Genomic DNA, 16,908 nt, shown 5'->3' on the forward strand with positions numbered 1-16,908 from the left:
AACCGAACTAGGGCCCTCCTGACTCCAGGGCTGGCACTTTACTCACTTTGCTACCTAGCCCCCCCAAGAGATTATGAATTTTTTGAGGGACTTTAGGGATGGAGTTCATGGTAAACTGAAGTGGGAGGGGAAAACAACCACTTGCCTGGTTGCTGTGGTTAGATAGAACCTTTGTATCAAAGGCAGGCTTCAGATGTACCCTATTAGGGGCTAGACCCATGGCTGAACATTCCCCCTCACTTTAGGGATCTCCTTCCCTACTTGACCCAGAGAAGCCTATGCAAGTGCATGGAGTTTGTTCCATTTGACTCATTTTGAGTTCAATTTTGTTAAATTAGGTGAGCATTTTAAAAACACCTACTAAGTGCTATCAGGAAGCAAAGACAAAAATGAAATGGTCCATATCTTTAAGGTACTTCTATTTTACAAGATATGAAAATGCAGTTGAGGGAATAGTTGCACAAACAGGCCAATCCTAAGAGAACTTTCCCGGGTGGAGAGCCTTTGATCTGTACTTGACCAGGGTTTTGGTGGTGTTATGGATATGTTATATATTTGTGAGCTTGGCGTCTTCATCTAATTACTTATGACTCAAATTGCTCAGCTTAGTAGCCTGTAGTAGAGTGGAGAGAAAGTTGTCATTGAATCCAAGAAGACCTAGCTTCTCACCTCTGGCAAATGCTGGTTGTTGACTCTGGGCAGATCATTTAATAATAGTTAATAATAACAACAATAACTCATATTTATATAGCACTGATTTGTGCTAAGCACTCTACAATCATTTCATTTGAGACTCGAAGTACCCTGGGAGGTAAGTGCTATAATTATCCTCATTCTATAGATGAAGAAACTGAGGCAAAGAAGGGCAAGTGACTTGCCCAAGGTCATGCAGGTATTATGTGTTGGAGGCTGGATTTGAACTTAACATCCTAGGCAATTCTCTAAGACTGCAATCTCAGAAAAGGTATTGACATACATTGGCACAGTGGAGGTACAGTCCCTATTCCCTTCCTTACTGAACTCAGTACTATAGGAGTATGGCCTACTTTTTGGTTCAGTTAGGACATGTCTCAGCCTTCATCTTCTTCAGGCTACAAGGGAAACCTATGCCTGTTGTAGCATCAAAGATCTGGGTTCAAATTCTAGCTCCGACATACCCTAGCTGTCCAACCTTGCGGCCCTGCCCCCAGGAAATTTTATAAGACAAATGGTTGCAGATCTTCACTGGTAGAGTATGTTTTCTAAAGAGAAAGGTTTCTATACCAATGAAAACCTAGGTCAGCCCCAAAGAAACAATAACAATGACTCCGAAGCAAACACATGTCTTGAGGTGATTCAGAAAATTCTGACTTTTTGTGCTGCTCCTGAGACAGTAACAGGCTTGCCGCCTGCCAGAGGGCCATGAATGACCTATTATAAGAACTTCACTCAGGGAGTAGTAGTATACTCTGATGACATGTTAATCTCCACATATCACACATAACACGTGCAGTCACAGGTGACTTTCAAGTCTCTATATCTAGTCCTAATCTCTCTCCTAAACTCAAATCCCACGTTACCAAAAGCTTTATAGCTATTTCCGCTTGCATCTCAAACTCAACATCAAAACCAGAATCCAGGATCTTTCTCTCTCTAAACCCACACTTCCTCTATGTCCCTCTGTTTCTGGTGAGGGCTTCCTCTCCTATTGCTGGGATTGAAAACCCAGGGTCATCATTGGCTCTTCTCTCTTCCTCATGTTCCATGTTCAATCACTCGTCAAGCCCTATTGAACTTTTAGCTCCACAATGCACATCTTTCTCTCCATGTGCCCATCACCCTGCTTCAGGCCCCTCATCACGGCTTTCCTAGATTATTGCAATAGTTTTCTAATTGGTCTCCCCGCTTCTAATATGTCCTCTTTCCAATCCATTTTCCATATAGCTGTCAAAACAATCTTCCCAAAACACAAGACTTATCATGACATGCCCTTCTTGAGAATCTTCAGTGAATTCCTGTTGGAACGGATATTCTCAACCTTTTTTTGTGCCATGGACTCCTTTGGCATTCTAGTGAAGCTTAGGAACCCCTTCTCAGAATCATGTTTTTAAATGCATAAATGAAACACATAGAATCACAAAGGGAACCAATTATATTGAAGCAGTTATAGAAATATTAAAAATGTTCACAGGTTTTCTCTAGGATAAAATACAAATCCCTTGGCTTGGTATTTAAGGCTCTATCTATAAGCTGGTTCCTTCCTATTTTTTCAGTCTTTTTTTAATTTTTGGAGCGGGGAGTGCAGGACAATTGGGGTTAAGAGACTTGCTCAAGGTTACAAGGCTAGTAAGTGTTAAGTGTCTGAGGCTGGATTTGAACTCAGGTCCTCCTGACTGCAGGGCTGGTGCTCTATTCACTGTGCCACCTAGCCACCCCTTTTCAGTCTCATCTTACATTAATCATGTTAGGTATTGGTACCATTTCTCACCTGGTACAGTTCATGGTTCTGGGCATCCTCACCCAAGATCCCACTGCCTTGGAGACTATTGCATTTCCTGTAGGCTTTAATGAACTCTGCCTCAAGTCACTGTAACAATGCTAAAGTCCACTTTTACTACAAAGTGTTTGGGAACCTCGTCATCAGAAACTTCATCGTCCTGTAGGATCCCTTCAGTCTTCATGTTCATGCCCCATGGGTACCCTCTGACCCTCTGATTGGAGGATACAGCAAAGAGCTCCTCCCCAAACCTCCATTTAAAAAGGGCACCCAGGAGAGCCATCTCTTCATTTCCACTAAGCTGTACTCCTTTGGACCTCTCTATCATTCCCCCATGGAGGGTGCTTCCTCTACCCTCTGGCCCCTGCTTTTCAGCTTCCTTTTGTAGGCTGTATGTTTACTGGATTGTAAGCTTGCTGAGAGCAGAGTCTCTCTCCCTCTTCCTCTCCCTTTCCCTCCCCCCTCTCTTGTATGTATTTCTAGAGCTTAGCACAAGGCCTGGCACATGGTAGGTGCTTAATAAATGTTTCTTTACTAACTGACCTAACAAGTCTATGTCTGAACTTGGAATTCTCCCTTCTGTTTTCATACCTGGAATACCCTCCCTTCTCACCTTCCTATCTTGGCTTCCTTCAAAGGTCTGTTCAGAGGCTACTTTCTACAAAGTGGGATCCTTTCTTGATCCCACCAGTCAATGTTTTCTTTTCTCAGTTTATCTGGTTCCTTGTAACAGTGTGCACACTGTATCCCTCAAGTAGCACGTAAGCTTCTTGGGGGCAGTGACTATTTTGTTTTTGTCTTTGTGTCTCCAACTCCTGGCATGTGTTGTTGCTTGTACTCCATGCTCAGAGGACCAAAATGACGTCATGGTGTCAGGGGTACTGTACAGTGTGTCTGGCTGGGGCTGACCATACCGATACAGGCTTGGCAGGCTCTACCACAGGTTGAGTGCAAATAATACATATGACCAACATCTCACATTTCTTTTGAGCTACTGCAATTCTCCTTTGCTCATAGAGCACAGCAGCTCTTTTGTTGTGGGCATGCCATACTGGATAAGCCTGTGTCAGTGTCTCCCATGTCTCACAGCTGATACCAGAGTTCTTCAGAGACACCTTGAGAATGTCCTTGCACATACTACATGTTGAATATAGGTGTGTGACACAGTGAATAGAACAGTGGGCCTGGAGCCAAGAAGACCTCTGTACAAATCTAGCCTCAGACACTTACTGTGTGTCCCTAGTGAAGTCATTTGTCTTCTGTTTTCCTCAATTTCCTTAACTATAAAATGAAGATAACAATGGTATCTACCTCCCAGGGTTATTGTGAGCATCAAATGAAATATTTTTTAAAGGATTTAGCATAGTGCTTAATTCACAGTAGGTACAATATAAATGTTGTTGTTGTTATATATGGTTGTTGAATTGAATTAAACCCAGCTGGCAGAGGTCATGCTGATATGATTCCATGAATACTGTTTCTAAAATGGGTAAAGCGTTATTTTAACTAAAAAAGGTAGCATTGTAAAGGTGGTACATATAAGCCACCAGGGCTGAAAGGAAAATTCTAGCAGATAAAGATCCTTTGCCATGGGAAGCCCCCATAACCATGAAAATTCTCCAGCAGTCCTAGGTATCTGTTGGGTATTGTTGTCAATTTATTGTGAACTTTGTATCACTGACTTCCTCCTTGATCAGCATTCTGAAAATCTACAAGATTTCCCAGGGACCAAACATAGCTGAGAATTATGGGAATGTAAGAGGCACTTGAAGGAAGGCCACCGAGAACCTTCACACTCAAATGAGCACCTATCTTCTTCCTCCAATATCTGCGCAAACCTCACCTGGGAAAGTCTCCTAGAAGTGAGAAGGTAGTGTCCGGGACTTACCACCAGCACAGCTGCAGGGGCACTAATATGGGCAAGCAGAGTTGGATTATGGGCCATGGAATGTCGAACCCACAAATCCTGCCCTGCATCTGTGACCATTCAGTGTGATAGGATGTGATGTTGTATTGATTAAGTGTTTTGAACATCAGAAATCATCTAGTCTAATCCCTTCATTTTTATCAACAAATAACTAAGGCCTGGGAAGGCTAAATCATCTGCCCTGGATCCTAGCGGTAGTAAGTAGCAGAGTTGGGATGTAAACTTAGGTCTTCTAACTCAAAATCCAAAACTTTCCCCTATGGTATACATGGGATTTTCCTCAAAGTTTTGTATCTGGGGCTCTCAAGTTGAGTCATACATGGATGGGACCAAGTTTTAGGCAGTTGCTAAATCATAGAGGAAGTTCAATTTTGTTTTATTATCACAGGCATCTGTACAGGAAAACTAATCCAGAGCCAAAAATGGGCTATAAAGAAAAGCTTAACCATGAAAGAAGAGGATAAACACAGACCGATGCTTGCTCAGCCCACCTTCTCAAGAGTGAGCATACTGAGAGACATGTAGGGATGTCAAGTGTAAGCTCCTTGAGGTTGGAATTGTTTCTTTTTTATTTTTTTTTGGAGGGCAGTTGGGGTTAAGTGACTTACCCAAGGTCACATGGCTAGTAAGTATTAAATGTCTGAGGCTGGATTTGAACTCAAGTCATTGCGCCACCTAGCCACCCTGGAATTGTTTCATTTTGATCTTTGTCACCTTAGAACCTAGCAGAGTCTCATGCCCATAGTCAGCCCTTGATAAGTGGTTTTTGACTCAGTTGTCAAATCTTGTTATTTATATTTCCTCTATATCTCTTGCTATTGTCCTTTCTTCTCTACTCACACAACCTTCACCTTTGTATAGACTTTCTTTATTGGACAGATGCCTTATAATTAGTCTCTCAAGCCTCTTACTTCTCAACTTGATGCTTCATATAATTTGCCAAAGTGATTTTCTTAAAGGGCAGACCTAACCACATCATTCCCTGACTCAGTAAAGTCTAGTGGCTTCCTTTTTTCCTATTTAAATTTAGAACAAAACATAAAATCTTTTGCTTTCCATTTAATTTTCTTTATAGCTTGGTAATTTCTTACATTTCCAGTCTTCTTGCAGGCACGCTCATAATGCTTATAGATAATGCAGCTATCTGAGAGGCTTAACATTGTCCCTTGCTCTAGTGCTGTTCCAACCCCACTAGCCACTAAACAGACTTGAACCTGTTTCAATCAATCAACATTTATTAAGGGCTAGCACTATGGGACATAGAAAACATACACAGAATCTCACAGTTGGAATGGACCTGAGAGGTCACTAAGTCACAGAATTTAAGAGCTGCAAGTATATAACCTTAGAGGTAAATAGTCTAATCAGTATCTGAACAAGAATCTCTTTTTACAAAGTCTCTAACAAGTGAACACTGAGTCTAAAGATTTCTAGTGATGGAGAACCTGTTACTTCTTGAGACAGCTCATTCTACCTTTGTACAATTCCCTTTATTTTTCTTTTTGAAGGGGGAAGGCAGGGCAATTGGTGTTAAGTGACTTGCCCAAGGTCACACAGCTAGTAAGTGTTAAGTGTCTGAGAACAGATTTGAACTCAGGTCCTCCTGACTCCAGGGCCAGTTTTCTATTCACTGCACCACCTAGCCGCCCCTATATAGTTCTAATTATTGGCAAGCATTTCTTTATATTGAGCTGAAATCTGCCTTCATGCAGATTTCCAACCATTGCTCCTAGTTCTGCCTTCTTTAGAAAAGAAGAACAAGTCTAATTATTCTTCTGTATGACCATCCTTCACATACTTTGATTTTTTTTTTGACTCCAGACAGATCTTGGACTGTATTTATGCAACTAGGGGGTACAGTAGATAGAGAGCTTTGAGTAAGAAAATCTGCATTTGATTCCAGCCTCAGCCACTAGCTAGGTGACCCTGTGCTAGACATGTGACCTCTCCTGTACTCAGTTTCTTCATCTATAAAATGGGCATAAGAACAGCAGCTATTTTACAGGGTTATTGTAAGGATCAAATGAGATAATGTTTGTGAAGTGCTTTACAAACTTTAAACTCTATGCAATCTTAGTTATTATTATTTTCCTGATTACCTTTTGGATCTCCATAATCACTTCCTTTTCCCCCTTGGTCTCTCAGAAATAGATACAATTCATGCCTCTTGCCTTAAGCCCTTGTTTGTATTATATTTTTGCTTACAGTTTCAGACACTGGACTTCCTATTCTATATGATACTTCTTTTGTTTCTAGACCTTCAGAAACGGATATCTTAGCACTATGAACTTTTCTTTCCGGCCTGGGCCCAGCTCCTGTGTAGTCCAGTCCCTAATCTCTTCTCTAGGCAGATTCAAACAGAATAGTTGACTTTGTTAGCCCTTCCCATATTCATATTGACATTCTAATCATTCTTCAAGGCCTAACTCAGTCACTGCTTCCTCCATGAAACCTTCCTTGATTTATTCAGATGGAATGAGCTCAGATTTCTCATTGCCTTCCATCTAGATCTTTTCCTTGCATTCACAACATTCTTCCTTGCAGTCTCATGCTTTCTATTTTTAGATGTAAGCTTCTTAAAAGCAAGAACCATGTTCCACATGTTCCTGAGTGCCTGCCATAGTACCTTGTATATATTTGTCATGGGAGGATAGGATTTAGTTCATGCAATTGTTTTACTTGTGGGAAGATTGAGACCCAGAGAGATTAAAGTGACTTATCCAAAGTTACATATGTAGTCATAGGTAGCAAGTTTAGATTTTAACCCAGGTCTTTTTAGTGCCAAGCCTAGCAGATTATTCAACATGCCTGTCTTCACTCAAACTCTCCATTTGTGACCCCTTACTCTGGCTACATGGCTGGCTTTACCTATTTCTCTCTTCTCTTCTCTTGTCTCCTCTCCTCTCCTCCTCTTTTTCTTTTTTTGCTTTTTGGAGGGGGAAGGCTGGACAATTGGGGTTAAGTGACTTGCCCAAGGTCACACAGCTAGTAAGTGTTAAGTGTCTGAGGCTGAATTTGAACTCAGGTCCTCCTGATTCCAGGGCTGGTGCTCTATTCACTGCTCCACCTAGCCACCCCTACCTATTTTTCTTATCATACATATTCTAGTTTATATGTTTTATTCCAGTTTGTGTCTTTTATAAGACTTCTTGCATGCAAGTCATTGCTGGTCATAAATCGAAGCCTACTTAAACTCATCATGTATCTTTCCATATGAGAGATTAATCAATATGTCTTAAATCAAACTAGACATCCCTTTCTGATAATTTACCTATCCTGATCAGATTTCAGACATTCTCCTATGAGGTTTCCTGATTGATTGGCTCTTTATGTCCAAACTACGAGGATAAATAACACTTACAAATTTTTTTCCCACAGGATTTCAACTAAATTGTTTGTTTTTGGAAAAACACTAGTTCCTTTCTTAGGTGACCTTCAAGACATTTCTTCAATGTGATTGTAACTGCAAAAAACAACTAATATATGTGCATATATTCATATATGTGTGTGTATATATTACATATATGAAAACAAAGCATTACACATATAAAAACAAAGCATCATTTGTGCAGTAATTGCAAGAAAAAATTATGCAGTTCTCCTCCCTCCCCTTTAAATCACTGTTGCTGTTTCTCTCCTTGCTATTATTTATGACAATTGCCTCTCAATTCCAAACACATCTGAATAACTGCATAGTACATTGAGTACAAGAAGGTCAGGCTGATTCCAAGTAATTGATGAATGATTTATAAGTGATGCCAAGTTTCACCAAAACCCAAACACTTTAATTTCATTCCTAAATACTCTTCCAGTTATAGTATCAATATGCTTTCTCAAGTTTAATATGAAGAATTATCCTTAAGTAGAGAGACCTTCAGTCTGTCCTAAAAGCTGGAATCTCGGTGTTGTCAGAGTCCTCAGAAGCATCTTAGCAGTTAGGAGGCCCAGGGGACTGAGCTCTAGTTTTGGAGTTAGGAAGATCTGAGTTAAAATCTTGCCTCAGACATTAATACTTGTGTGACCCTCAACAAATTACTTAATCTGTTTTGCCTCGGTTTTCTCATATGTAAAATGGGAATAATACTAGCACCTACCTTTCAGGGTGGTTGTAAAGATCAAATCAGCTGATCTTTGTACTTCGCAAACCTTAAAATGTTATATGAATGAGTAGCTTGTCTAACTCATGCAGAAATCCCTTATACAATCATGCTGACAAGAACCACTCATTGTACAACCCTAACCACAAACTCTTTAAACATACACATACACATGTCTGCATGTGCGCATATGTACAAACTAGAATTACAATAACTCAGTGGTTTATGCTTCTGTTCTTCGGTGGGTCAGTGATCTTACTGATGTGGGCAGGACATATTTTCTCTTTTTTTCATCTGATTCTTGTCCATGCCCTTTCATAAATCCCTCCTAGAAAACCTGTACAATTCATTGTGTGTGTGTGTGTGTGTGTGTATGGGGGGCTTTTCTAGACTTTTTTTTTAACATGTTGGTGAGAACTGCTTTATTTTGGTCTTTTTCTTTATAAAATCTGTGAATACCAGTGTAGCACTCAGGCTGTCCATTTGTTGTTCTCTGTGCTTGCCCCTTTTCTGAAGACCCTTACCCATGTCCTTGATGTTTTATTTTATGACATTTCTTATATAGAATTCCTTATTGTGGGGTGGCCAGGTGGCACAGTGAGTAAGAGCACTGGCCCCAGAGTTGGGATGACCTGAGATCGAATCTGGGCTCAGATACTTAGCACCACACCCAGAAATAACTAGCTGTGTAACCTTGAGCAAGTTACTTAACCCCAATTGCTAAAAAAAAAAAGAATTCCTTATTGTAATATACTGCAGTCTACTTACATTTACTATGCATCTCTCTACTGCATTTTGAGTCACTAGCAATTTTGATTCTTTGGGGACTCCATTGTTTCATGCTTTGACTCCATTCTATTCAATTTAACTCTACTATATTCAATCAAACCTATTTTATTCATGGGTCAGATACTGTGGTAGGTGCTAGATAGATGGAGACAAAAGCAAAAAAGTCCTTGTTCATGGCATCATGGATAGAATGATGTTGTTAAAAATATTATTTTAGTGTGCTTGAGGTAGCAACTTGGAATCCTTGAAAGTGATGAACAATTTCCTAAATGAGATTCAACCTACTCTCTTCTTCCTATTTATCCAGCTTATTCCCTTTGTGCGGAATCTGTACACATTATATATACTGATGGATAAACTCAATGGGTGCTCATCCAACTGCTTGTCATAGTTTGGGCAAAAAACATCCTTTGTGCATTTGCTTGGAGAGGTTCTCTTTACAAAACAACGAACGTCAAATGATTCAAAGTTAATTGATCCTAGACATTTTTATGAGTGGAATGTTGTTTTCTTTCATGCTCTGATGCTTCATTGGACTATGGACCTGGTTCTGAATTTTCAAAAGCTAAGATGGCAGAATGAAAGCCCTGGCATATCCTACTATGCTGGGAAAAGTTCAGTGAGAGCATTGCGATGATCTGTGTGCCTGTGATCTAAGGACCTCGTTAGCTAAGGATGGAGAAGTTCATCCCCACCTTGTCTAATGGGTGATAAATACTTTTTTTCACAATAACTCTTAAAGATAATCAACTGACTTGTAGAAGAATGTTACATATGTCTTTCCCAGTTAGAAAGCAGGGAATGTTTCATTTTTCTATTTTTTTTTCACACAGTGAGACCAGTGCTTGTCACATAGTGAGTGATTCATTAATTCTTTTCTATTCCATTCATGATAGTGATGACTATTTTCTGGTAAGCACATATTTTTCTGTTTTATGCCATTCTTAATACTGCTAATCAGTGAATTCTTTAATATATATATTTGTGTGTGTATACACACATATTGAATTTATCAAGGAATATTATATGATATTCTGATATTTGTAGGAAACATCTTGTTGAAATACATTAAAGGCTGTAGTTCATTCATCCAAGTCATTTTTTTGGCAATCAACAGATCTTAAATTTAGTAGGATTTGCTGGTAGATAAGCTTAACTCTATGACATTTCCCCTGCTTATAGTCATAACAAATGAGGCAAGATGATCTAAGTATCAAATGAAATGATTTTTTTTGTCTTAGGATTCATACCCCACCCCCATAAAACCTGTCAGCAACTTTATTTGAAGAGAATATGACAGTCATATTCATAGGCTAATAGTAACTTCTATATAGTTACAGGGAAGCCAGGTGATGTAGTGGGTAGAATGCTAGCCCTGAAATCAGGAAGACTCATCTTCTTGAATTCAAATCTGGCCTCACACCAATTGTATGACCCTGGGCAAGTCATTTAACCCTGTTTGCCTCAGTTTCCTCAGCTGTGAAATTAGCTGGAGAAGGAAATGACAAATCACTCCAGTATCTTTGTCAAGAAAACTCCAAAATTGGGGTTATGGAGAGTGGGACATGACTGAAACAACTGGACAACAACATGTAGTTACAATGTCTATACGTCTTCCATCTTCATTTATAAGGTTACCTGTCAACACAGATATGGTTCCTTCTAGTAGCACATTATTCATTGATTGTTAGGCAAAAATCATAGATCTTTAGTTGGAAGGGACCACAGGAGTCATCTACACCAACCCTTTATTTTACATATGAGGAAACTAGGTCCTGGGGAGGGGAATTGACTTTCCCAAAGTCACACCATTAGTCTCTATGGGGATGAGATTTGCCCTCTACAGATTCTCTAAGTCCAGAGTCAGTGTTCTTTTTACTGTACCAGAGTGCCTTCCAGGTTTCACATTTAGAGCACTAAAAGTTAAATTAACATACTCAAATTTTGTAAAAATGTTATAATTCTTAATATCCTCTGTTTCAAAATTCTTTATAGCAGTTTTTTTTTCTTGTGGCAATTAACTAGAAACCAAAGGGAGTGCTCACGAGGCAGGAACATCTGAGCAAATTATGTTATACGAACATAAAGGATTGTTATAGTGACATAAGAAATGGTGAAAGGGATGGTTTCAGAGAATCCTGGAAAGACTTCAGTGAACTGATTCAGAATGGATGGAGAAGAACCAGGAAAACATTTACATAATGATGACTTTGAAAAGACTTAAGAACTCTTATGAACACAATGACCAATCATGATTCTAGAGGACCAGAGATGAAGTATTCTACTCACCTCCATTGACAGAGGAGAGGTAGAATTAAGATGCAGAATGAGACATACATTTGTTGATATGGCCTATGTAGGAATTTATTTGCTTGACCATAAACTTTTTTTTCCAAAGGTTTTTTTAATCTTTTTTTTTTCCAATTGGAGAAAGGGAGTGGGAGGAAGAAAAAAATGAATGCATGTTAATTAAAAAAAAATAGTAACACAAAAACCTCTCTCCCCTTTATTACTCTTCTGCTGCCATCACTGTGAAAGTGCAATGAATCAAAAAAGGACTTAGGGTCATCTGAGATTTTTATGTTTTTCATGGATGCCTATGGACAAAGAGTTGATCACATAGTATCCAACTACAAGGACATAAGACTCTCTACTGATTCATGTCACCTGGACCATACTTGAAGCTTTTAAGCTTCTCAGAACCAAACAAATCTGCTGGTACAGCTTTTGAGAACATAGGATTCTTTTCATATCACAATAAGACATAGAAATAGGACTTTTGTAGAACATACTGAAATTAAAAAATTCAAAATATCAACCTCTGCCATCACCATTGCCAATGACTCATGTTTTAATTTTCACTCAGAATGGAACCACTTATGAGAGAGCCCCCCCCCCCCACTCCTACCCCAAGGATAGGACTTAGAAATAGACCTAAGAGAAAAATAGATAATGCAAAATTATTTACCAAATTAAAAAATAATAAAGTGTAGCATCATCATGTTTAAATATCATTAAATCTGAAACTATTCCAAAATGATGCAGGCTTTCCTATATGCCTTTTGGCAATGAATATTTGTGTGACAGGAAATGAAAACTACTAAGCATGCAACTCAGTAAAACCTGCTAGCTCCTGCAGTGATGTGCTTTTTTCATAGGGGAAATGCAAGGGTAAGCCTGCCTGTGTGAGAACACATTTGGGGACTGCTTATTTGTTCTCTTTCCTATTCCTTCCCTCCATAGGAAAGAATCCCAAACAGCTGCCATGTACTTTTCTGAGGTCCTCCTCTGAGCATTCTCTCAAGGCCTCTTTGCCATCATTGTCCTCTCAGGCTTTCAGTCTACAGGGAGACCTTGGTCCTTTTAGAGAACGTGCATTATATCAGCTCCCAACTGGCAGGACTTTCTCAACCCACTGTGTGAGAAAGCACTTTTTAATATAATTCCTGAAGACATGAATTGGCAACACATGTCAATATTTTTCATAAATCTCAGTCAAACAGTTTATTCAAATGTCATAAAAATGAATGCTCTGTAACAGTCACTGTGTATGCAAGCCTTCTGTTCTTCAGAGGAATCCTCACAGAAATCAGGCTTTATGTTTAGACATACATTTTCTCTCCTGCAACACAACTGTTATTTCCAAATGCTGCTATGTTGTGGTTTCCCAACAAAAAATGAATAAATCACAGTGTTGCATCCCGATCTGACTTATATTATTAAAAAACAAAGATATCCCATATAACGATGGCCTATATATTGTTCCACAAAAAATCATTAGTACGTTATCACTAAATATCCCAATTTGTTACTATCCTCAGAGAGGAAGAACATTTGATCTATGGGCAGGAAGGCAGAAGCTACTCCCAGTAGCTCTAATGGGGGCACTGGTGTCTGCCCCCTTGCTCAAGATTCTTCTAGGTGACAGATAAAAACAGAGAGAATAAGATCTTCTGAGTCAGATCTATGGTTGATCCTTATACTCGTGTTGCAGAATCATGTGAGTTGAAAGGAGAAAGAGTTGGGTGAGAACTTTGGTGGCTGACAGTATGGCTCGAGGGTCTTGGTGTTCATAGGTAGTTTTCCTCATGTGTCTACACTTTTGATCCTGCACGCTAGGTTTCTCTCTGGGAAGGTTTTGTGTGCCAGGCTATGTTGCAAGCTCCTCTATATCACAGGCACAAGGAACTCTTAAGGTCTTGTGGTATTGACTCTACATTGTAAGGTCAGAAAAAACTGTGCCCTTTGTGATGCTTTTTAAACCTCTAACTAACTCTCAGGCATGCCCTCTTAGGGTTTATGACACCGTTACTCACAACACTCCATTGTAATACCATTTAGTCAATTGTTTGAGAAATAATATATCAGATAGTCAACAATGAATTGGCCTAATTCTTGTATCATGAGTCAATGACTTCAGCTCAGAGGTGGGAGGAAGAAGAGGAAAATCCAAGAAATGGTACACACTCTTAAATATTTTCTTTTACATCGTGTTGCCATTCATCTGGGGGCCAGAGGAAGCTGAAAAACAGGGATGATTTGGGAGAATCCTCAGAGGCAGCAGATTTTGCACTGGTATCCCATATTGTGTTCCAATCAAACTGGCCAGTTTGTGCTCCCCAAACTTGATAGTCTGCTTCCCATTTTGGTACCTTTGCACAGACTGTTACTTGATCCTAGAATATACTCTGTCTTTGTCTCTGCATCTTAGAATTGCTGGCTTCCTTCAAAGCCAATATCATGTGCTATCTCCTATGGAAAGCATTTCCTGATTTATGTGGTAGATAGTCTTCTTTCTTTAAATAATCATAGGTATCCCTCTCTACTTATATGTCACATCACTCTAATAGAACGTAAGTTTCCTGAAACAAGGGAAGTTTAAAATTTTGTCATATCCCCCAAATTTTGTCATTTTCCAGCATATAGTAGGTGCTTGATAAATGGCCTTTATATTGGATTTTTGAATTAACACTGACTCCCCTAAGAATTAGTCTAATTATCATGTTGATTAGCATTGAAAACATTGTTCTAACCATCTGTAAAATTGTTTTGCCTAACATCATGTTTTCATAGAACCAGTTAATGATGTTAGTTTGAATATGTATATGAAATTTAAAACACAATGAATGTTTTCCCAGGAAATTTTGAATTTTGGCTACCATTCCCTCCATAAATAGCAAACACCAAAACAATGTATTGCAACAATGGATATTAACCCCACTACCTAATCCAAATTGCGTTTTAAACAGTTATATCAAATACTCCAATACTTTTTTCTAAGAGATTTTCTTTATGCTGCTGAGTTTCAACAATTTTCCAGCAACTTTTAAAATTATTTGCAATCACCTAGTACTACAACAATGTATAATAATATTGGAAGGTATCAGAGAATTCCTGAACAAGCTAGCTGGTTCCTCCAGAAAACAAATATCCTTTCCTCAAAAGCAAATACATGCCTTTCATGACACATGTCCCCAAACCAAGTACATTCATCCATAAGCAGCTATTCTTCTCTTTGTCCCCTCAAACAAAGCAGCTATAGTTATTAACCTTTTACAAAATTGTTGCTGTAATGTATCTTGAGTGAGGAATTAAATAGTGTTGAATGAGATCCTTCTCACCATCTGATCAATATTCATCTAGGCCTTAAGGTATTTTTTCTGCCACAGAAGCCCTGATGCCATTTAAGTCCTTTTTCTCTCCCTACCATTCCGCAAGTTAAGTGGGGGAAGACATTAGATGAATATAGCAGTGCTTTCAGTAGAAAACCTTCAGAAGGGGAAGAAGGTGAATTCTTCAAGACACAGTTTTATGACAAAATTCCAGAATTTATTATTAAAAAAGATGCTTTGTGATCACTTAGGAAAGTGGTGATATTTAGGAACCAGCATGGGTTCATGGAATATCTACGCAGCTAGGTCAACAGATATAGTTATATCTACCTCTGTAGATATGGCATACTTTTATTTCATTGAAGAATGTACTAGGCTTCTCATGATACCCTTTTGAACAACTTGGAGAGATGTAGGCTAGATGACAGTACAGTTTGGCACATTTAGGAATTTGAATGATTGAACCGAAAGGGTGAGTGTTAATAGACTGGTATTAACCTAGAGGGAGTGTTTCCAGTATAGTGCCCTAAAGCATCTGTCTTTGACTCTGTCCTTTTCAGCAATTTTATTAATCATGAGACGGGATGCTCATCATATCTGCAGAGAACTAGAGCTGGGTGGAATAAATTAATTTGTTGGATGACAGACTTGGGATACAAAGAAAGCTCGAAAGGCTAGAATGATGGGCCACATGCAATAGGACAGTTGTAAAGTCCAGATGTAGGCTAAAAAGAATCAAATGTCAAACACAAGTTGGTATGAGTAAGTATGAATAAGCAGTTCATAAGAAAAAGACCTGGAGAGTTTAGTTCTGCAATCTCAATATCCAAAGTAGATCTCGTGATTCCAATTCCGATACCTTTTCCAGTATATCATATTTGCACTCCTTGGAAATCTACTCTTGGTTTCTCTCATGCCAGTATAGAACTAAGACTAGAACTCCACTCTCTCTTGTTTCTTAATCCAGTGCTCTAAGACAAATGAGTAAAAATTATGGAGAGAGAGATTTTTGTTAAAAGAAGAAAAAAAGCACCAGAAGAATGAAGAGTTGTCTCTCAGTGGGATGAACTATCCCGGGAAGTAGTGAGCTTCACATTACAGTATATATTAAAGCAGGTACAGGATCAGGTATATGCAACAGGGAATTCATGCTTTGGTATAAGGTGGACTAACTGACCACTGAGCTCTGCTTAAGAATCTATGATTCTGTTTTCTCCCCACCATACCATCTTGCTGTGAAACTTGTGTGTCTGTTATATCATATTCATTTCAAACCAATTCAACAAACAGTATTTTAAAATCATCTACTATATATAAAGCGCTAAAGCTTGGGGATGCAAGAAAAAGTGAAATGGCACCTGTCATTGTTTTATTAGAGAGATAGATATAACAGAAGTCCTAGAAATGTAATTTTAAGCCAAAGGTATTCATAGGGCACTGAAGTTTACAAAGCACAGAGTTGGGATAACCTATTGTCTAATGTTACACAATTGAACTTGTAAGATATGAGCACAGATTCAACTTCCTTCAAATTTAATGAGGAGTGGGAAAAACAATGAGGTTAATAAACCCTGACTTTAAGTAAAATAAAACAATTCTTCAGAAACCACCTTGAGTTGGGGGTAGTGGTGGTGCTGCTACAGAAGTGGACTGTTGTATATACAGTTCAGTTATTTTGTCTGTCAGTTTTGCTTAAGGCTTTTTCTTTGTTACAAAGCAGGGTTTAATGGAGGGGTATATTTCTTGGGAAATGACTGTGGTATAAAAAACAAAAGGCATCCATAAACCTTTATCATATGAGATAATTCATATATAAAGTGCTTTATCTACCTTCCATCCTTCCCTTTTCCTTTCCTTCCCATTCCCTTTCTTTCCTTTCTTTCCTCTCTCTGTTTCTCTCTCTCTCTCTTTCTCTCTCTCTCCCTCTTTCTCTCTCTCTCCCTCTCCCTTTCTCACTCTCCCTTTCCTTTCCTTTCCTTTCCTTTCCTTTCCTTTCCTTTCCTTTCC

At 38.9% G+C, this 16,908-nt stretch overlaps 1 protein-coding gene across 1 annotated transcript in view; it reads right to left on the reverse strand.

Moving 5' to 3' along the window:
* Positions 1-3,188: 3,188 nt before the first annotated feature.
* Positions 3,189-16,908, reverse strand: part of SYT9 (synaptotagmin 9) — a 165,308-nt gene continuing 151,588 nt past the window's right edge. Inside the window, exon 7 of the mRNA XM_069073379.1 lies at positions 3,189-3,410. Within this exon, the coding sequence (XP_068929480.1) occupies positions 3,189-3,410 (222 nt within the window). The remainder of the gene's footprint in view (positions 3,411-16,908) is intronic.

Source organism: Petaurus breviceps, unplaced genomic scaffold, assembly GCF_028583685.1.
Source record: "Petaurus breviceps papuanus isolate PSGF00001 unplaced genomic scaffold, PetGlider_PUasm1.0 140, whole genome shotgun sequence".
Taxonomy (NCBI): Eukaryota; Metazoa; Chordata; class Mammalia; order Diprotodontia; family Petauridae; genus Petaurus; species Petaurus breviceps.